The following is a 23,892-nucleotide window of genomic DNA, read 5'->3' as shown; positions in this document are numbered from 1 at the left end:
GGACACTTGAATCTTTCCTTGAGTGCTCTGGTTTCTGTTATTTTATCACAACGGTCTTTTATCCCTATGTAGACGGGAGTCTACAAAATATTTTGGCATTTAGAGGAGAAATTTGGTGACTGAAATTTCGTGATCTCGCTGCAACGAAAATCGACTTCGTTTTAACGTTTTTCACCATAATTCGCGTATACAAAACGAGCTGCCCTTGTATGACGTCCTCCATCGATCCTATATTGTAAGGATCCCATGCCGTGCAGCATTACTCCAGAGTAGGACGGGCAAGCATTATCTTTAGTAACATCTGAGCATGTGAATTAAGCACAATACAAAGAGGTCTTCAAATTACAGCAATTTCACAATGCAAGGTAGCGTAAGAAATGAATGAAGATTATTGCTCTACATCCAGTCAATAATGAAGGCATTGTAGACGGTAGACAATGGTGGTTAGGGGTAGGATAGCAAAGGAAATCGGCCATGTCCTTCTCATAAGAACCATCCCTACATTTGTCGTAAATAAAAAAGCGAGAGGCCTTCAGTATACAGGATTTAGTCAGTGTTAGATAACATAACGAAGGAAGGGAGGCTAAGGTTTAACGTCCCGTCGACGACGACGTCATTAGAGACGGAGAAGACTCTCACACGGGGAAGAAAGGACGAAGGAAATCAGCCATATTCTTTTCAAAAGAACTATTCCAGAATTTACCTTAACGGATTTAGGACCAGCATGGAACATTATTTTTGTGTTTTTGGTTTCAAGCCCGATGTAAAATGGCATGCAGTTCAGTCAGTTTATGGAAAAACCAAAGTTGGGAAGGGGGACCACTCCTTTGTAAAAGCAAAAAATAGTCACTGACTTTTTCCAGCTCCTCGAGTCAAGAAGTGCTGCGGTTACTCATCATCAGAAATGCAGATGTGGCCAGATAATGATTTGAATCACCAATCTCACAAATGTGAGTTTGCTGTATTAACCACTCTAGATACACAACAAGAGGCTGTGCGAGTACTAAGCGGTATAACTAGGGACAAAACCACTTGGACCAAACCTACATGTCTCATATCTCCCTAATCCAACATCCATTCAAATTCTATTTAATTGTTGAAATGAGAGGCCTACTGTAAATTTAATTGGTATTCTCCTGAAATGGGAAAAATGTGTGAGAAACGGCTTTTGCGCTCGGGTTCCTTACAGAGCAAAGTTTCCAAAATATCTGGTTTACCGAGTGGCTAGGATACAGGCCATGAATTACGTGTGTGAGTGGGCTCACTCGACCAAAGCTAAGATTTTTTACATTGTTCCTAATTAAACTTCATCTACATACATGTGGAAACTGATTGAGAGAATACGCCGATGAAGTCGTAAGAACCCTTTTTTAAAAGTACATTGGTGAGAAGCACTCTTTTCAACAATTTCTTTACGGATAACATACAGCCCTCGGGTCGCTGTGGTAGATACCACTCATGAAAGGCCAAATAAGGAGATTATAACTGTCCATTCAGGAAATATCTATTTAGATGTGTCAAATAAATGCTTATGTGTAAATATAGTACAACTATCGGAACATTAGCTTTTTCCGTTCGAAACTGATAACGGTGATGAACAGTAAAATGATTTAATGTTTCATCAGTTTATTGCTTGGGAGCTGTTGCACATTATTTTACAACACCTAATATCATGAATAATGTTCTGTATATGTAGAAGAGCAGGGGGCGCAAATGTTCGTTGACTCCGGACCAAAAACACTCAGGAATGAATGTTTTAGAAGCATGTTTGAAAAACTGAAGTGTAATCCGAAGATTTCTGATGGCGATATGTGACTGTGGACTGAACGTGTATCTACCATTACAAACTGAAGAATACTTCAGTCACATTAGTGGATCTACGAACTCGAAAGCGCACAAAAATAGAAAGTAGAAACAATTTTGTCTTTTGGAAAAATGATGACAGATTCTCGGGATTCTAAATCTTGACTGACTGCTTGAAAAAGGGTGAAACACTGTTTAGTGTTGGCAGAAGAGCCAACACTGTTTTTCTAAAGGAGGCCGAAATGCACGCGTTTAATTACACGCTGACTGGTGTGAGGTCTGGAACAGGACAATATCTTGAGAATTGCAAATAAAGTACGTAGTTAATATAATACTTAACTTTAATCCACAATTGTAGAACATCGCTCTTGATGATACATGCTTCACATAATAAATATCAATTGAATACGGCGCCTTGCTAGGTCGTAGCAAATGTAGCTGAAGGCTATGCTAACTATCGTCTCGGCAAATGAGAGCGTAGTTGTCAGTGAACCATTGCTATGAACGTCGGCTGTACAACTGGGGCGAGTGCTAGTACGTCTCTCTAGACCTGCCGTGTGGTGGCGCTCGGTCTGCGATCACTGACAGTGGCGACACGCGCGTCCGACGTATACTAATGGACCGCGGCCGATTTAAAGGCTACCACCTAGCAAGTGTGGTGTCTGCCGGTGACACCACACGCTGACTGCAGCCGTACCGTTGAAATGAGTGGGTTGATACAAACCGCTGTCGTTCGGAATGGTGATCTTGCCACGGTCTATGTACCAACTCATGCATGGTTCGCTGCGGTAGCAAAATGGCACCAATTGGGCTTTGAAAAATCGCCAACCGGCTAATGCTGCAGCTCTTTCCTCATGCTACGTTTTTATTTCCGGACCTCAAAAAACAAACCACAGAGAAGAAATTTACCCTTAATGAGGAAGTTATCACTGGCACAAACGATTATTATGCAGTATTCTAACGAGTTCTTTTCTGAACGTATAATAAAATTACAATCTCGCAGAACTGAATGGATCAAATGCACTGAGCGCGATGGAGATTATGTTGAAATATACACTGCTGAAAAAAAATGCAACACCTTCGAGGACTGCGTTTAGTGGGAGCAGTGTGCATACTAAGGAGTCGCAGTCTTACTGTCTCATTTGTCACGATCTTCAACATTCAGATGGTACTCAGAAGGCTTTTCTGTGCAGCCTCTGTTTTTTCTCTGCAGAATGTAACTGTGCTGAGTTTAGAAGTGAACAGTTATTGCACCATTATTTTAGGGTACAACGATGCCCCACCAACGAGCACGTTCTCCTGTTGAACAGCTTGAGCCACGTGAATGGGGTGGCATTGTGAGCCTGCCTTGCACACACTGAGAGATTGCTGCACATGTTGAGTACAATTTATTGGTGATGTGTCGCTGCTTTAATGTGGAACATTCCCATATCTGTAGACTAGGTTGTGAACGTACGCGTAGATCAGACGCACGTTATGATCGACAACTTGTTCGAGCAGCAGTGGGCAACGTCACCCAGGGAGGAAACGTGGGCACGTGTTGCGCCTGCTGCGTCATCAGGGACTATTGGGAACAGTCTGCCCGCAGCAAGATTAAGACCATGTGTGCCCTGGCCAGGCTACCACTGACACCACCAACCATGGCTACTCTGCGATCGTGAAAGAGTTGACTGGACATTGGAATGGTCTTCACTGGTGACACTAGGTTATGTCTTTCTGCGAGTGATGGACGTACGCACGTACTGCGTAGACCTGGTGAGCTGCCTATTCCAGAGGGCAGCGCTCACGTCACAAAGGTCCCACCCCATGTCTCATGGTGTGGGGGGCCATCAGCTGCAACTCGCGGTCACGTTTTATGTTGCTGCATGGTGAGGCAACCGGTGCCCGCTCCATTGCACAGGTTGTTATATCTGTGCTGCTGCCATTTCTTCGACAGGGAACTGATTTGCACCTTCAGCAGGGCAATGCACGTCCGCATATGGCTACCTCGACGCAGTGTGCTTTCCGTGGTGTACTACTGCCCCTGCTGGCGTGAGCACCACATCTCTCGCCAACTGAATACGTATGGGACACAGTGAAGTGGAAACTTACTCGATCCCCATAGTCTGCAAGAATAATTGCCGAATTGCAACAAAAGCTGTAAGAAGCTTGGAGAAGTCTATCGCAGGATGTCATTCGGCATCTTAATTATCATTAGTACGCAAGAATACACACCTGCGTTGTCGCCAAGAAGGGGGGGGGAGAGGATATACGCCATGTATTGAAGCGTCTCTTTGGACAGCCTTCACTGCTGTGAGATGAGTATATTATATGATCTAACTCTGTTATCATATACTTCTACAATGATAAAAGATAGTCACATCATTTGCTAACAAAATGACCTTGTCCTTCTGGGTTTTGAAAACGGGGATGACCTGTGCCCTTTCCCAATCAAATGGTTCAAATGGTTCAAATGGCTCTGAGCACTATGGGACTTAACATCTGAGGTCATCAGTCCCCTAGAACTTATAACTACGTAAACCTAACTAACCTAAGGACATCACACACATCCATGCCCGAGGCAGGATTTGAACCTGTGACCGTAGCGGTCGCGCAGTTCCAGACTGAAGCGCCTAGAACCGCTCGGCCACTTCGGCCGGCCCTTTTCCAATCCTTTGGAACGCTACGCTCTTCTAGAGACCTACGGTACACCGCTGGAAGAAGGGGGGCAAGTTCCTTCGCGTACTCTGTGTAAAATCGAACTGGTATCCCATCAGGTGCAGCAGCCTTTCCTATTTTGAGCGATTTCAATTGTTTCTCTGTCCCTCTGTCGTCTATTTCGATATCTACCATTTTGTCATCTGTGCGACAATCTAGAGAAGGAACTACAGTGCAGTCTTCCTCTGTGAAACAGCTTCGGAAAAAGACACTTAGTACTTCGGCCTTTAGTCTGTTATCCTCTGTTTCAGTATCATTTTGGTCACAGAGTGTCTGGACATTTTGTTTTGATCCACCTACCGTTTTGACATAAGACCAGAATTTCTTAGGATTTTCTGCCAAGTCAGTTCATAGAACTTTGCTTTCGAATTCATTGAACGCCTCTCGCATAGCCCTCCTCACATTACATTTCGCTTCGCGTAATTTTTGTTTGTCTGCAAGGCTTTGGCTATGTTTATGTTTGCTGTGAAGTTCTCTTTGCTTCCGCAGCAGTTTTCAAACTTCTCAACACTACTGCAAACTTACAAGATAATTCTAGAATAGTTGCAAATCTGAGGTACACATGTCAATAATCAGCGTCTGATTCTGGAACTGCGATCTCAGCCTGCGTTATTGGATAGTGTAAAGTCATCAAACGCAAGATTAATATGAATATAACGGAGCTTTTTTGGCATTTTAATAGCTGTAGAAATCCAGGTCTGCGCAATCATGACTATAAATTTTACATAATACAGAGGTCCCGCAAGTTCGATAATTGTGTGCTAGTTAACGCCAGGCACTCAGCACATATCTGTTTACTCTTAGACAGAGCGAAAGTTTAAAATTTAACGTGGAAGTTTCTCGTAAAAGGCTATTAGCTTGGCATTAGAAATTTCATATTAAGTAAGAAATCGCAGTGGCCACAACCTCAAAATTGGATACCAATATTATAATACACCAATACTGTACGGTGACCGTGAATTTAACGTATCTGGCCCAGACATGTGGGGTACATCACGTCACATATCGAATCGGAGAGACATGTTTGATCTGGTACTTAGCTAATATTTTTTGCAATACCACGCCGCCTGAAATGTCACCAATATCAAGACATACTTAAAGAAATACATAACAGCTGCCTGCAAACGGCATACAACATTAAACGTGGCGAATATATCCTTCTCAACGTCTCCAATATTATCGTTTTCAATTTAAAGCCGTACTGGACGTTGTTTGACGACGATCGTTTGTTAAGATTGATAAAAAAAAAACATTTTCAGAGACCGCTATGTCACAATTGTGAGTAGCGGCTGTTTCTGAAAATCTTGTTTATAAACCATAATCGTTACACAACTTAGTGTTGAAGCAACAATCGAAGTATATGTGCAAGGCAAATAATCAAAATAGAAAATGTTCAGTAATGACTAAACGGTAAAAAATAAATCTCAATTTTTAACTACTCTTAAACTGCTACAGCTTTCTATTTAAGGTTAGGGTTCATTACATTAGTTTAGGGATAACAGGTAATGTTCCACTTTTAAAGCAGGGTGTCAGAGAATGAAGAGGGAATATGTATATGCATCATTGTGTAAGTTCACGTATAACACACGTCCAAGGTCCAGAAATGATGTACAGAATACTTTGGCAAAGAAAAAATTTCCGAAGCAAGAAGTATGTGGAAAACCCTCTCCATGAGAAGAAAGAGGGGCAGAGTTGAAATTTTCAAATAGCTATAAGGCATAAATTATCCCTCTGCTTGTCCATAGTGTTTTGCAATTTCAGAATAAAAATTCAGTCGAGTTTGAGTTTCTGTAGTGGAATTTAAGGTTTTCCAGGCGATCCATTGCGCTTTTAAGTAAACTGTATTACTTATTGTAAAATTAAACAAACAGGTAAATAATAACACACATATCAAACAAAATCAAACAAGAACAGATAGTGAAACGAAGAAAATAAAGATGAAAGAAAGAAAGAAAAGAATGATTAAAAGTAAGCTACGAGACCCAGTATACAAATAAAAGAAAGGTCATAGTGAGTTATTGTAAACAAAGGTGGAAAAAACTATAATTACAATTACTTCTAATCATTTCTTGCTTTATCAGACTTTTTCGTTTACTATATAGTATTTAAACACCATATTTAGTTTACATTCACATGTAAATCTAAAGTCTCAAATTGTAATATTCATAGCAAATATCAAGAATTCCAGTGGTTGGAAGATTGTTATAGGGATCCAGGATAACTGAACTTATTTTTCCAAATTGCATTAAAAACTAATGAAAAGTTTTTGTTTAACCCTACATCTTTAACAGTACAAAAAATTCTCACAAACGTCAAACCTAGAACTCAGTGCATGTCGTATTTCCACAGATTATACTTAAAATCAGAAGTCCACAGTAATTAATATTATAAAGATGTTTATATTACCAATGTTAAAATAACCGATTGAGTATAATCGTATTCATTAGAATGTGTTATATTTTTCATTTATAACATAATTTGGCATATTATTTGGAAGAGTAAGAAGACACCGGAGGGTTGCGATTCACGTTGTTTCGGCGGATCACAAGACACATTTTGTTACCAGCAAACCACCCCCGAGTATTTAAAAATCGAACTCCCATATATAAAACAGCAAGAAAGGTTTGAAATAAACTAAGTTTATAGTTTCCTGAAAGTCGCTAAGTGCTCTCATTATGAAACAGCGGACGAGTGTTGTAGGAGTTATTTGCGCTTCATCTTAACAAAAGGAAGTTTTTCACGCACCTCAATGTTTACGACATCATATCTCCTAAACCAGGTGTCGTAAAATGATATAATTGTGCTGTTACAGTCAGCTTCCCTTCATTATTTTGTGGGGGATGTCAGCCACAAAAATTGCGAAATTTTACAAATTATGTGTAAAATTTATTGGAAGCCGCTATATGTTCTCATTCCCAAATATTGCACTGTCCAGTCAGATTAATGCGACCACCGCCTATGATTGACGTCAACACGCAATAAACTGGCAGGTGGCGTTAGCAGTGGTGGATACATAAAGAGTGTCGGGGGGATGTGCGAAACACTGCAGTTGTTGTCATGCGAAAACGGAGCGATTTATTTGCCGTCCAAAAGGGTGTGATCGTTGGTTTTCGGGCCAAGGGTGGAAGCATTTACGAAATGGCTAAGTCTGTTAACCGTTTGCGTACTGCCGTGGTTAAAGTATACCGTGCATGGCAAAATGGCGCTGTCCCAAACCGGTGCCGAGGCAACCGTGGTGCACCGCGGGCCGTAGATGAAAGCGGTGAACGACGGCTGTGGATATGTGTACCGGCGAATAGATGTACAACTGTAGAGCAACTGATCGTCCAAATGAACCAAGGGACTACCAACAATATCTCCTCAAAGACCGTTGAGCGAACGTTACTGCGAATGGGACTCGGCAGCAGGCACCTGGTTCGTGCACCCATGCTCACTGCTGTTCACCGGCTACGAAGGGTGGAATTAGCGCGCGACTGGACGTCCAATGAGTGATACCAGGTGGCCTTTTCAGATGAATCACGCTTTACGCTCCATCGGACAGATGACTGTTGGCGTGTGCGGAGTGAAACGTCTTAAAGCAAATACCTTGCAACAATCGTCGGATCGATCCAGGCCGGAGGGCATTCTCTGGCTATTTCGTCACTCTGGAAGGCACAATGGACCAACAAAATTATGTTTCTATCCTCGGGGACAATGTCCATTCCTAAACGCAATTTGTGTTCTGTCGGCAGGATGGCATCTACCAGCAGCACAATACAACCATCACACAGTTCCCAGTGTATGTGCGTGGTGCATCTACATCTGTGTGATTACTCTGCTATTCACAATACAGTGCCTGCAGAGGGTTCTATTAACCACCTTCAAGCTGTCTCTCAACCGTTACACTCTCGGGAAAAACGAGCACTTAAATTTTTCTGTGCGAACCCTGATCTCTCTTATTTTATCGTGGTGATCATTTCTCCCTATGTAGATGGGTGCCAACAGAATGTTTTCGCAGTCGGAGGAGAAAACTGGTGATTGAAATTTCGTAAGAAGTTCCCGTCGCAACGAAAAACGCCTTTGTTTCAATGACTGCCACTCCAATCACGTATCATGTCTGTGGCACTATCTTCCCTACTTCGCGATGATACAAAACGAGCTGCCCTTCTTTGAACTTTTTCGATGCGATCCGCCAGTCCCCCTGATGCGATTCCCATATCGTACAGCAATACTCCAGGATAGGGCGGACAAGCATGGTGTAAGCAGTCTCTTTAGTAGACCTTTTACACATTGTAACTGTTCTGCCAATGAATCGCAGTCTTTGGTTTGCTCTACCCACAACTTTATCTATGTGATCATTCCAATTTAGGTTATTTGTAATTGTAATTCCTAAGTATTTAGTTGAATTTGCAGCATTCAGATTTGTGTGACTTATCGCGTAATCGAAATTTAGCTGATTTCTTTTAGTACTCGTGTGAATAACTTCACAGTTTTCTTTATTCAGGATCAATTGCTATTTTTCGGACCATACAGATATCTTATCTAAATCATTTTGGAATTCTTTTTGGTCATCTGATGACTTTACAAAACGGTAAATGACAGCATGATCTGCAAACAATCTAAGAGGGCTACTCAGATTGTCTCCTATGTCATCAACACAAATCAGGAACAATACAGGGCCTATAACACTTTCTTGGGGAACGACGGATATTTCTTCTATTTTACTGGATGATTTCCCGTCTATTACTTCTAACTTTGACCTTTCTGACAGTACATCACGAATACAGTCGCACAACTGAGGCGATATTCCATAGGCACGCAGTTTCGTTAGAAGACGCTTGTGAGGAGCGGTGTCGAAAGCCTTCTGGAAATCTAAAAACATGGATTCAATTTCACATCCCTGTCGATAGCACTCATTATTTCATGAGTATAAAGAGCTAGTTGCTTTCCGCAAGAATGATATTTTCTGAATCCTTGCTGACTATGTGTCAATAAATCGTTTTCTTCTCGAATACAGTACATGTTCCAAAACACTACTGGAAATCGACGTTAGTGATATGGGCCTGTAATTTAGCGGATTACTCCTACTTTCCTTTTCGGGGGGTGTGACTCAAGCAATTTTACAGTCTTTAGGTAGGGAAGTTTCTGTGAGCGAGAGGTTGTGCATAATTGCTAAATATGGAGCTATTGTATCAGCATTCTCTGAAAGGAACCTGACTGGTATACAGTCTGGACCGGAGGCCTTGCCTGTATTAAGTGATTTAAGCTGCTTTGCTACACCGAGGACATCTACTTCTATGTTTCCCATCTTGTTAGTTGTTCCTGATTGGAATTCTGTAATATTTCATTCGCCTTTTTTGGTGAAGGAGTTTCGGAAAACCGTGTTTAATAACTTTGCTTTAGTGACACCGTCATCAGTGACTGCGCCGTTGTTATCGCGCAATGAAGGTATTGATTGCGTCTTGCCACTGGTGTGCTTTCTGTATGACCAGAATCTGTTTTGGTTTTCTGCCAGATTCCGAAACAGAGTTTCGTTGTGGAAATTTCCCATCGAAGAATACAAGCATGAGTTAGGCCACCAAACTCCACGAATTTAAATCGAATCTACAATCTGTCGGACCATCTCATTCGGGCTGTACGCACCACGGCACTGGAGTCGGCATGGCTTCATATCCCTATGGGTATCTTCCAGAAAGTCTCTTCCTGCACATCACACAGTGGTCCGCACTGCAAAAGGTGGTTATTCAGGCTTTTGACAGGTGGTCTCTTTAAAGTGACTGAACAGTGTAATTAACGGCAGGAGTTATAGTACTCAATATTTTAAAGCTGTGTACAGTACCAGTGGTAAAATTACCTATTGGGTATTATGGCATTTATTAAAATGCGTTATATGTTCCATTCATGAGATAATTTCCCATGTTATTTGGAAGAGTAAGAAGATGCCAGAAGATTGCTATTTACGTTCAGTTGCAGTGGACAACAAGGTATACATCGTTGCCAGCTTCCCCCCCCCCCCCCCCCCCATCTCTCCCTCCCCCAATTCCTTAATTAGATTTCACATCTATAAAACAGCAAGAAAAAGTTTACAGAAGTTTCGAAGTGTAGTTTAAGGTTTACTGGAAGTCGCATAGTACTCTCATTATTAGACTCTGGAAAATTATAGTCCGGGTAATATGCGCTTTGTCTTAAGGAAAGCTAGTCTTTCACGCATCTCAATGTTTATTATATTACATTTCCTGAACTATTTGCCGTAAAATGATATAATTTTACAGGTACTTTCAATGGTATATTTGAGTATTGTCTGCAAAATGTATTGCGAATTAGAGTCAGTTATAAAGAAGTAATAAATCAAAACATTATGCCTGATGCTGAAATTTTACTGCAAGAACAGCCAAAAATGTAGTAAGCGATAAACTTTTTCCCTTTCATTATTTTGTGGGGGCTGTCACTGAGAGAAAGTTTAGAAGCAGTTTGAAATTATATGTAAAGTTTGTTGGAAGTTGCTATGTGCTCTGACTCTCAAATACTAGGTGAATACAATCTGGGTATTGTGAAGGCCGTGAGTTACGCTCCTTGAAGTTTCAAACGTTTTATACTTGACTTATTGTATTAAACCTTTCGTGTAAGATTGTACCTCTTAATGAGTAGATTTTGACAGCATTTTAATTTTTTAAAGTTGGTCAATAGTTATATGAAATACTGAAAATTAAGTTTTCGCTGCCCTTGGAAGCCTTGGATAGGCAAACTGCAACCTAGCATCGCTCTAACCGCTTAGTAATGTAGAGTAATGTAGATTCTATCGTAATGAGCTACACCGAACGAGTAAAATACATTTTTTAAACGTAATTTAAATGAAGTGCTTCTCGTACGACTTAGTCTCTTGTTATTTTGTCTGCATTTTTACAAGTTCTGAAATTTGTAAGTTCGTTCGCGTATTTGTCGAAGATAAACAGCAAGAGAAAAATCTTTCACGCAAAAAACGAGGTGTGTGTGGCTTAAAAATCTATGTATGTATCTGTTTGAAGTCTGGGTGGAGGAAATTAGAGGACACGACACAAGAAAGACGTTTCACACATTTATCGGCTGTGAGAAAGCAGGAGGCCTGACAAGCGGGCAAAGCTCATGCAATTTTATAAGTGCCACGTGCACACATTTTGGGCCTTTGTCATGCCTTTCATGTTTTCAAACACGGCAAATTACGCCGGTATAAAATATTCTGTAGGCAGCTACTCAAAAAAAGAGAGACGTAGAAAAATCGCCTGGAAATTTCACTAGAAAGCTGTTTTGTAAAAAAATATTTCCATACAACAAGAAATAGCTCTCAGATTAGCGAACATGTGCAGCCAAGCGGTAGCCTTTGCTATGAGCCAAACGCAGCATTTACAAAATAATAATCAAATGTGACACAGATACATTCACAGATATTATATGGAAAATGAGATCCGAGACACACGAGAATTCAGAAAAGATGAAACATAGATTGTCACATAAAACATTGTTTGTTAAAGAAGAGAAATCCATGCGTGCTGACTACGTACTCTATGTCCTTAACCAGCAGCTTTTCTATGAAGTCCTTTGCGTCATCGGAGATTTCATTGAAGGCCTCATCGTCGAAGTCATATTTGGCTATGGTCACGTTTGCCATCGTCTCCACGTCAGTGTCCCCCATAAACGGAGATAGGCCAGATAACCTGAAACACAAATTAAAAGTTGCTCAGCCTCCGTTTCTCAACTGGCCTAAAAGTTTTGCAGCACCAGCATACATGCGGATGTATGGGGCCTCAGATTCAACGGAAAAAGGGATGGAAGAATATATCGCACGAAACAAAAAATTAGCATTCATGTGAAATCAAAACAAAACCTAATTGGAAAGCTTTGCACATCGTTTCTTCTTCTACACTTCATTGTGCCTGTTCCAGCTTCACAAATTGTCCGTCCATCTCTTCTTAGGTCTTTCAACGTCTCTTATTTCCGCTGGTTTCTAAGCTAAGCCTCTTTTGGGAAGTTGTTTCCTGTCCATTCTCTCTATCTGTTCGCAACAAGTTTTTGCGGTGTTCGGTTATTCTGCTCTCGGCTCTACTTTTAGTTCTTGTCGCACTGTTTCGTTTCATGTGTGGTCTCTCCTTAAGCAGCCTTTTGTTCTTCTTAGAAATTTCATTTCTGCATCTTGTATTGTATACCTAGTGTTCTTTTTGTGAGAAACTAAGCATTCACTTCCCTGAAGAAATGCTGGATCAGTCATAGTTTTAGAATTTTTTACCGTCATGTCTTCTCTGGCCTTGTTTTTAAATAAACTGTGAATGCAAATAAAGAGATAAGAATGAGATGAAAAAGGATACTCAAATTACAGGGATATAAACATTTTACATGCTGCTTATAAAGTCTATTTATCTATCATTAAAAGGAAACTCCAGCCAATGGCAGAAGTATTTTTACGAGAGAAACAATGCGGCATTCTAAAGGCAGGTCCTGCGTATGTGCAACATTTCATCTAGCCATTCTTTATGGCCTTATTAGACTACGAGAAGGCATACGATATGATAGGTACGATGAAATATTAGAAAACTCACTGACTACTATGTACCCCTAAATTGATTCAATTCTGTTAGTCATAGAACACAAAAGGGGAAAAATGTTACATTGTCACTAAACCAATGGAAAGTTTACTATTCCACATTTTATTCAAAGGAAAAAACGAAGATGTGGTCTCCCACCAATCCACTTTGATATACTGTATATGCCAACAAAGTTATAGAAGAATGATAGTATAAAACACCAAAAGATGGATCTGGGAAGAATAAATTTATTAACCCCATTTTATGTGCAGACGACCAAGTATTTCTATCAGACCGTGAAAGTTCTTTACAAGAAATAAAATAAATGTAATGGCAATGGAAGGGAAACACATAAGGAGGGCAAAAATAATGACAGACAATAAAATAATAGAACAGTATAACTGACCTCTATTAATATTTGGCGTTATATTACAACAAAAGGGTAATGAAATCTTTATTTTCTTGGGTTACAATAATGCTTCGTGAGGATCAGTTATAAATTCTTTGTAACTGAGGACATGATTATCTGAGTTGAAATAATATCTTCAATCAAGCACTGAATTCTTAGCAAAGACTGAATATAGGAAATTCTTTTTAACTCTTATTTTCATTTAATTCCTTTTTTGTTGAACTGAATTTTTGCTCAGACCAAAGTTATTGAGTAGCTTCGGCTTGTGTGGTTGCGCTTGAAAAATCTGTTTACTAAAAATTAGTGTAGACTGCATGACTTGATAAGAACATCGACCTTCAAAGCAAGGAACTGCATGGAGGTTCTGATAAACGGTAGATAAAAGAAATTGTTATTAATAATGAAAGAAAGTTAACTGTCTTACGCAATCCACTCTAGCTTCCACTAGTACACTCACAGTGGCCATATATAATGCTTCAGGATAACGAAAAGGTGGACAATTACGTAAAGAAAGTTGAATAACTCTTCAATTAGTACAAGAAACTTACATTTATTCGTACAGAAGTGCTTTCAGATGCGGTCTCTATAGGACTAAGGTAGCAATGAACGTTCCATTGTAGTACACGGTAATATAACATGAAAAATGAAAAAACTAGGAGCGCTGACTCCTTATTGCGTTGTTACTCTTGGACGAACATTGAACTGTACATAAACCATATCACTTTAAGATACCTTAATTTTTATTATATACAAGTATACAAGAGAAAGCTTTTGACAATGTAGACTAGAATACTCTCTTTCAAATTCTGAAGGTGGCAGGGGTAAAATACAGGGAGCGAAAGGCTATTTACAATTTGTACAGAAACCAGATGGCAGTTATAAGAGTCGATGGGCATGAAAGGGAAGCAGCGGTTGGGAAGGGAGTGAGGCAGGGTTGTAGCCTGTCCCCGATGTTATTCAATTTGTATATTGAGCAAGCAGTAAAGGAAACAAAAGAAAAATTCGGAGTAGGTATTAAAGTCCATGGAGAAGAAATAAAAACGTTGAGGTTCGCCGATGACATTGTAATTCTGTCAGAGACAGCAAAGGACTTGGAAGAGCAGTTGAACGGAATGGACATTGTCTTGAAAGGAGGATATAATATGAACATCAACAAAAGCAAAACGAGGATAATGGAATGTAGTCGAATTAAGTCGGTGATGCTGAGGGAATTAGATTAGGAAATGAGACACTTAAAGTACTAAAGGAGTTTTGCGATTTGGGGAGCAAAATAACTGATGATGGTCGAAGTAGAGAGGATATAAAATGTAGACTGGCAATGGCAAGGAAAGCGTTTCTGAAGAAGAGAAATTTGTTAACATCGAGTATAGATTTAAGTGTGAGGAAGTCGTTTCTGAAAGTATTTGTATGGAGTGTAGCCATGCATGGAAGTGAAACATGGACGATAAATAGTTTGGACAAGAAGAGAATAGAAGCTTTCGAAATGTGTTGCTACAGAAGAATGCTGAAGATTAGATGGGTAGATCACATAACTAATGAGGAGGTATTAAATAGAATTGGGGAGAAGAGGAGTTTGTGGCACAACTTGACAAGAAGAAGGGACCGGTTGGTAGGACATGTTCTGAGGCATCAAGGGATCACAAATTTAGCATTGGAGGGTAGCGTAGAGGATAAAAATCCTAGAGGGAGACCAAGAGATGAATACACTACACAGATTCAGAAGGATGTAGGTTGCAGTAAGTAAGAAGCTTGCACAGGATAGAGTAGCATGGAGAGCTGCATCAAACCAGTCTCAGGACTGAAGACGACAACAACAACATGTAAAATTCCTTTTAAAAATTTAAACTCTCTCTTAAAATACTTGGCGCTTCATAAAGAGGCGCACAACAGGTAAATTCGTGTAAATATCTCGGAACAAAGGTATCGATATACGAAAAAAATTCAGATGTGGTTCAAATATACAGGAACATAAATGGTTGTGTAGGGAGGTATCTTCGTAGAACTATGAGGAAAGAGATAACACTAAGATTACACAACGTGGTAGCTAAGCCTGCTCTTATGTGTGATAGAGAAAACTGAATCATAAAAAGAGGAGATGAACGAAGAATTGAAGCAACTGGGATGAGCTTTTGAGGCCACTTCTTGGACAAACGCTAAGGGACAGAGTGCGGAGTAATAATAAAAGACAACTACTAGACATAAAAACAAGAATGATAAAAGTTATTAAATGCTACAAAAATGGTATGACCATATCTTGTATTTTATGTTCTTGTCTTTTAATACAACCAAGCATATAAAATGATGCCACCTGAGCACCTGACATGGCAAGCGTTAAATTTCGATCTAACTGGAAAACAGGACATAGGACGGATGGAGGCATCAGTTTTGTTAAATTCCTTCGGTTCCGGAACGGACCAACGCCCTCCTTGAAGTGGAAGAGGAAAACGTTTGTGCGTGGTGCCAAATATGTTTCCAAATGTGTTTCAAAATCTTTGTACATCTGAAAAATCAAAATATGGTGCAGGGTAACAATGGGTACAGTGTTATAGCACGCCATGCATTGTAACACGTTATTTGTAAAGGTCTCTCTTGAGCACATAAATTGTACGATTCACAAGTACCAGTTTCGGCCACTACCATCTTCAGATCTGTTATAAATAGAAAAACCATGGTATAAAAACCTAATTTATTTAGCTGAAGGAATTTCTACATCAGGCCTAGCGATACACAAGAAAAATAAAAAATACTAACATGATTATCAGCCATGTACGCTGAGGTGACAAGTGATGTTATGGAAATGGAAATGAAGTCCCATCCGTTTTGACAGAGCGTAGGCGAACGAAGCGGGAGATCCGCACCGCCGTACTAGGCTAGGTCCTAATGGAGGTGGTTTGCTGTTGCCTTCCTCCGACCGTAATGGGGATGAGTGATGATGAAGGCGACACTACAACATCCAGTCATCTCGGGGCAGGTGAAAATACGTGATCCCGCCGGGAATCGAACCCGGGATATCGGTCTCGGAAAGCGAGAACGCTACCGCGGGACCACGAGCTGCGGACAAGTGATGTTATAGCGATGTGTAAATACGCAGATGGCAGTAGTATCGCGTACACAAGGTATAAAAGGACAGCGCACTGATGGAGCTGCCATGTGTTCTCAGGTGATCCGTGTGAATAGGTTTCCGACGTGATTATGGCCACACTAGGGGGATTAACAGACTTTTGAACGCGGAGCGGTAGTTGGAGCTAGATGCGTGAAATATTCCATTTCGGAAATTGTTAGAGAATTCAAAAATCCGAGATCCACAGTGTCAAGAGTGTGCCGAGAATACCAAATTTGTGACATTACCTCTCACCACGGATAACGCAGTGGCCGACGGCCTTCACTTAATGACCGAGACAAGATGCGTTTGCGTAGAGTTGTCCGTGCTAACAGACAGGCAACCCTGCATAAAATAACCGTAGAAATCAAAATAGGACGTACGACGAACGTATCCGTTTGGACAGTGCGGCGAAATCTGGCATTAATGAGCTGTGGCAGCAGACGACCGACGCGAGTGCCTTTGCTAACAGGAAGACATCGCCTACAGCGACTTTCCTGGGCTCGTGACAATATCGGCTGGACGCTAGACGACTGAAAAACCGTGGCCTGATCAGACGAGTCCTGATTTCAGTTGGAAGTGTTCGAATGCGGCGCAGGCCCCACGAAGCCATGGATCCAATCTGTCAAGAAGGAACTGTGCAAGCTGGTGGTGGCTCCATAATAGTGTGGTCTGCGTTTACATGGAATGGACTGAGTCCTCAGGTCCGACTGACCCGCTCATTGTTGGGAATTGTTATGTTCGGCTACTTGGAGAACATCAGCGATGGAATTTTTATGGATGACAATGCTCCATGTCATTGGGCCACAAATGTTCGCTAATGTTTTGAAGAACATTCTGGAATATTCGAGCGAATGATTTGGCCACTCAGATTGCCCGACATGAGTCCCATGGAACATTTATGGGACATAATCAAAAGGTTAGTTCGTGCAAAAAATGCTGCACCGGAAACACTTTCGTGATTATGGATGGCTATAGAGGTATCATGGCTCAGTACTTCTGCAGGGAACTTCTAACGACTTGCTGAATCCATGCCACGTCGAATTGCTGCATTACGCCCAGCAAAAGGTAGTTCGACGCGATGTTGGAAGGTATCCCATGACTTTTGTTCTCCTCGGTGTATACTAGCCATACGTGCCATAAAAATATTTTGATTTAAGTATCAAAGCCAGTCTATACAGAAAGTGCCGGTAAATACCTCAGTGCATCCTGTATTTACGCAAATAAATTATTACTAGGTCTTACTATGTACTTAGATATACAGACTGACTTTGATACTTACATCAGGATATTTTTATACTATGTATGACAGTTATGCATGGCTGGTACTCAAGTTAATATTTTCTTTTTTTTCTTATGTACGTATCACTGGGTCTGTTGTAGAAATAGCTTCATACAATTAATCATATTTTTTAGACCACTATTTGTCTCTTTGTAACATATCAGAAGATGGCAAAGGCTGAAACTGGTAACTGTTAATTGTATACTCTATGTGATCAAGAGTCCGCAGCTCGTGGTCGCGCGGTAGCGTTCTCGCTTCCCGCGCCCGGGTTCCCGGGTTCGATTCCCGGCGGGGTCAGGGATTTTCTCTGCCTCGTGATGACTGGGTGTTGTGTGATGTCCTTAGGTTAGTTAGGTTTAAGTAGTTCTAAGTTCTAGGGGACTAATGACCATAGATGTTAAGTCCCATAGTGCTCAGAGCCATTTGAACCATTTTTTGTGATCAAGACGGACCTTTACAAATAAAGTGCCTTAATACGATCGCGGACTCATTTTCAGACTTTATGTCTCGAATTGATAAACACTGTAACATGCTTGGATCTTCCTTGGAATTCTGCTAACAAGATGGTCGATGCATGGCTGAGAAACCTGTTCCATTTTGTGATCTATCATCCAGTGTATGAAAAGAGTTCCTGCGACGACGAACTGTAAGTTTCAGCTGGTCCCAAACACGCTCAACTAGGTTGATAACAGATACTGGAGTCCACTCCAACAGCCGGCCGCTGTGGCCGAGCGGTTCTGGGCGCTTCGGTCCGGAACCGTGCTGCTGCTACGGTCGCAGGTTCGAATCCTGCCTCGGGCATGGATGTGTGTGATGTCCTTTGGTTAGTTTGGTTTAAGTAGTTCTAAGCCTAGGGGACTGATGACTTCAGATGTTAAGTGCCATAGTGCTCAGAACCATTTGAACCATTTTTTGAGTCCACTCTAAGAGGGAGATCATCACGAGATGGGTATGGTCTGCTCGTTCATTATTGCTTTAAATGACGAAACTAACACCAAAACGTTGATTGTAAGGCTGGTAAATAGGTGGGGGATTCTGCCCCGATACTGCACAGTCCTCAAATTACCCTTGGTAGTGATAAGAACATCCAACGTCCACACAACACCTTGGCGCAAGAGGTAACTGGCTTAACCTCCTCTTCTGAACCAGTGGGACTTCATACCTGAGACGAGCATTGGCTCCTGGCCGTCTCCGTACTCTTCTACGAGAGTCACTCCAAAATGAACGAATAATGTTTTTTTCTTAAACATCCAATCTATTTACCATGTCTTTTACATTTTCACAGAATATTTATACGTTCTTGAAAGACAAAGAATGTCATTTTTCCAAATAATCTCCGTCTCTTTCAATTGTCTTACGCCATCATGGAACTAAAGCCTGTTTACCTGCACGGCAAGAAGTCAGGATAAGCAAGCTTGAGCCCCTGTAGCAGCCTTCCCAAGCGAGTCAACTTCGAACCTTCTTCTACGGAGGCATTCCTTCAGTTTGCTGAATCGGTGCCAGATCAGGGGTGTAAGGTTGGTGTTTTAATATTGTTCACCCAAGCTTTGCGGGTCCGGTGGTGGTTTTCTGACCGATATGTGGCTGGATAACAGCAAAACTTCGTGTTTTATCGATGTTGTAGAATGCAGTTATGAAGTTTCTTTAGAGTTACCACATACACATCAGATTTAATAGTGGTTCAGTGTGGTCAGATATCCTTAAGCAACAGTTCTTCTGAATCAAAAAACACACTATCACTTTTCCCTTTGAAGGCACAATTTTCAATCTCTTCATCTTCGGGTGTGTTTTTGCATGGTGCCATTCCATTAACTGCCATCCGTCTCTGCTACAAAGTCATGCAACTAGGTTTCATCTCTCGTCAAAATTCCTGTATGGAAGTCAGCTCCGGAAATCTCGCACTATTCCAAAAGTTAGCTGCACACTGGCTTCCGTGTTTCTTCGTGGGCATTCATCAAATTTTCGGAACCCATGTGGCACAAACTTTTTTCGACTTAAACTGTTAATATTCTGCACACATTCGCTTCTCCTACTCCTACTAGCATTGACAGTTAATTCACTGCTATGCGTTTGCCAACCAAAATCAGGTCGTGAACACTCTGCATTTTGCCAGGAGTCCGTGCAGTGTTCGGTCTCTCGCTGTGTGGGTGGTCCCGGGTATTGGCGTGCCAACTTTCGCCATACATCTTCTTCAGTCTTTTGTGAATGCTTATCACTGCCTCGTTCTCACAACAAAGGAATTCTGTAAGAGGACGATGCTTCAGGCGAAAATTACGTGCAGCACCTACCTTGATGGAGTGCTACGACAGCGCGAACTGCGGATACAAATTAAGTCAAATTGGAATACAAATGGGAAAAATGGCTCTATGACCTCCGTGAATGGGAAAGAAGTAGATCAAAGAGGGATTTTTGAAAACAAACTTGGCTCCAGAGTCGCAGGACGCAGTTCTGCTCCATTCTTCTACGATCCATGATTTGTATGTAGCCGCCATCAGCTGCCGTTGCTGACCGCGAAGACTACTACGAGGCAGATCTGTGTCCCACTATAGTGGCCGAATGTTCGAATGACATCGCTGTGATGTACACCGATTCGGCGGCTGACAAACCTTCTTGCTGTAAAATGACAATATACACATGGTCTAAAGAAGATATCCTCTTTGACAAATTTGATCTCTGGGAAAAAGCTTCATTGTCTCGTCCGGGTTCGGAGACATGCGACATTCTACCAAACTGCACTGAGAACCAGGTTTACTTTTACTTCCATCACACAGGCAATGCAGAGATTTCCTGTGTCAAGAGAGTATTGGGAAAGATGATCGATCGATCAACGGTGGTCAGCCAATCACTAACGTGTCTTCGATAAATTTACATACTGGAAGACGTGAAAAAGATCATTGATCCAAAGTAATTCAGCTGTTCCCAAAGATATTTGCAGCAGAGCACAATTTGACTTCGCGTGCCATAAAGTGGCAAAATGTTAGGACATGCAATGGAGGACTGGCTGTTAGATGATACTGAGAATTGATTTTGCATGTACCAAAGATTGTTCTGAATCATGTACACTATCTACGAAAGTTACTGAGAAGTAATAGCACGTTTATTGAGTTTCAATAATATTCCACACGCGAAAGAATGGGCCGAAAGTAGTACAAAAATTTCTTGTAGTCTCCATCCATTTCTGGAGCAGATTCTTTGCCACTTTTTCCCTCATGGTGAAACTGGAAGGGGTCTACATAATTTATAGGACGTGTTTGTGCAGTTACAGAGGAGGATGGTTCTTAAAAAAAAACTTAGAAATACAGGATGTTAAAAATGTATCCCAGTTTTGAGAGGCTATATAATGGACCAAAATAAGACAAAACTGTCCAGTTAACATGAGCCCTAAAATGCATACCTTAAGAGCTATGAGCACTCCATCTTCGCTACTCTCAAACACTGAACAAGTGCTCATACCTCTGTAGGAATGCTTTTTGGAGCCCATGTTTGCTTGAAATTTTTTTCTTATTTTGACCCCTGCTACAACCTCGCAGAATATGGAATGTAAAGAATAAGCAGTAGAAGAGATGTGTTTCACAATAGCTAAGATGAACAAATGCTCATAGTTCTTAAGGCATAGATATTGGAGTCCATGTTTACTGGACTTGTTTTCTCATTTCAGTCTGTACTCTACGCCTAAAAATACGGAATAATTCTTTTTAATATATAAGAAGCTAGATTTCTCAGATAAGTGGTGAACATAAAAAATATGAGAAATAGTTGACGATGCAAAATTGCTGACTGCGCTAAAACAAAAATTAGTCTGAAGAAACAGACACGCATCAAGCTAAGTTATCTCTTGTTCAAAGCAACCTTATTGTACCGCTTTGTACCTCCTAAACACCATTGCCAAATGTTTTTAAGATTCTGTTAATACGTAACTCCTTTTAAACTATAATAGATAAAAATTCTTCTACTTACAGTACGTAGCAAATAACTCCAATCGACCACATGTCAGTGCCGAATCCAATCTGGTCAAAATTCACAACTTCCGGAGCAACAAATTCTGGTGTCCCAAACAGAACTTGCAGTTTCTTGGTTGGGTCGAACTTTCTGGCTAGTCCGAAGTCAATTATTTTTATTCTGTTTCCAGTTTTTGTGAGGCACAATATGTTTTCTGGCTGAAATGTGAAAATAAACAATGAGAAGATAGAGCGTATGTTATGTAAAGTATTCTTGTAGGATAGGAAACTCATGTTTAGCTCACCTTCATGTCTAAATGCAGAATGTGTTTGGAGTGTATGAACTCCATGCCTTCGCATATTTGTCTCATAAAAACGGTGCAGGACTTCTCTGTGAGGATGAAATCATCATCGATGACTCTTTCAAAAAGTTCACCTCCTTCAATACTGCAAATAGAACATAAAATCAGTCATTTAAATCGCTGTCCGTGTCCTTCTGTTCCGCGGTAGGTACTAAGTGTTGTAGAATTTAAATTTCAGCGTAGCTAAGGAACTCTATTACACAATTTTCGGTATTAGGACTGGTCCTCTTCCTAACCTATGTTAATGACTTTCCAGTGAATTTGAAGGATTGTTTAAAAACTGAGATTATTGCAAATTGATACTAGCATATTCAGCCACACTAGACAGAGACGGGCCTACAAATGGTTCACAACAAATAGTTCAAGTCTTGATCTCACACAGGTTCATATTATGCAGTTTCTGGGAAATAAAAAGCACTAATAGTATGTGAAACTGAAACTGATTGTCATACTGAATGAAACGTATGTTTAAAATTACTTTGGGTCCGAGTGCTTAACAAGCTAAAATAGGGCCGACATATAGATAATTTACAAGAAGCACAATTTAGCATATACTGCACTCATAAGTCTGTCTCATTGCAGACCGAGGTTCTCTCGATTTACATACGTTCACTGCCTTTTTTCTGAGGTAATTATGTTTGGGGCATGGCAGCTAAAGCAAACAAAATATTTTTACAGCAAAAGTTAGCTGTAGAAATAGTTTGTAAAATTGCTATCTAGACATCTCGCAGGTGCCTCTTTAAAAATCCTGAAGTTCTTACATTCCCTTCTCAGTACATTTAGTCCTTAATTGTATTTGTTGCTACTAATAAAGATAAGTTTCTGTTTAGTTCTTACTTTTATCCACAATACAGCAGGAAAAAACGACCACATGGACTTTGCCTCATTGTCTTAGTTCAAAGAATGATTCTGTATTTCAGGGTGAAGTCTTCAAAGATTAACAGTCTGAATCTGACACAGAGCAAGAAATTATTAATCATTACAAGTAAAAAAAAATTAAAACCTACTAAACACCGAGTCTACTACAAATTATCTTATTATTTAGGTTCAGGGGTAAAATTTCTGCTGAGTTAATGACAAATAGCTTAGACAAGCCTATGAACTTACTGCATGTAGATAACTGTTTCTCTATATATTATATGTTAAATATCAACGCGGTCCTGTATACAGGATGTCCCATGTATTCTGACCACGCAAAATAAAAAGGAAACGTCAAGCAAATGTTGTTTAGTTACCAGTGGACAGTAATCAGTATGAGTGCCTTTCTTGTATCTTTGTTTGTTACGAAGATATGAATGCAAGATGTCTTATTTAATTAGCACCGAAACTTTTTATTTGGTAAGCTATTTCCTCTTCTCAAGACCTGTTCAAAATTGTACAGCGTTGCGCAGGAGTTATTGAAGCATTTGAAAACACCGGTGGTGTTTGCAGTGGTTCCCGAAGAGTCCGCTAGGGCATAGCTCAGATCGGTTAAGATGGAGGACATGAAACGGCTGACTGCTGAACAAAGAGCCAAGTTAGTGCTTTTACACGCAGAGTATGGTTATTACACAGAGCTGTTTTCGTTAACATTTTAACACACGATGGGCTCTCGCTAAGTAGACAATCTACAAATTGCACCAGAAATTTGAAAATAATAGGATATGTTCCATATCAGATCACCTGAAAACGTGGAAGCTGTGACACTGGCAATGCAAAGCACATCTCAAGTCAAAAAGAATAGCTTGGAATATCACGTTACCCTGTTCAGCACATTCTTGCTTTAGA

The 23,892-nt window shown here is 40.6% G+C and overlaps 1 protein-coding gene across 1 annotated transcript in view; it reads right to left on the bottom strand.

The window, feature by feature from the left end:
• LOC126412222 (myosin light chain kinase, smooth muscle-like) overlaps window positions 1-23,892 on the bottom strand; it is a 387,145-nt gene that overhangs the window by 4,508 nt on the left and 358,745 nt on the right. Inside the window, exons 5-7 of the mRNA XM_050081711.1 lie at window positions 22,069-22,210; window positions 21,783-21,982; window positions 12,018-12,170 (exon numbers count right to left, since the gene is read on the bottom strand). Coding sequence (XP_049937668.1) covers window positions 12,018-12,170; window positions 21,783-21,982; window positions 22,069-22,210 — 495 coding nt within the window. The remainder of the gene's footprint in view (window positions 1-12,017; window positions 12,171-21,782; window positions 21,983-22,068; window positions 22,211-23,892) is intronic.

Source organism: Schistocerca serialis, chromosome 7, assembly GCF_023864345.2.
Source record: "Schistocerca serialis cubense isolate TAMUIC-IGC-003099 chromosome 7, iqSchSeri2.2, whole genome shotgun sequence".
NCBI classification, from domain to species: domain Eukaryota; kingdom Metazoa; phylum Arthropoda; class Insecta; order Orthoptera; family Acrididae; genus Schistocerca; species Schistocerca serialis.
The sequence above is the reverse complement of the archived record's forward strand: the minus strand, read 5'-3'. Positions and strand labels throughout refer to the sequence as shown.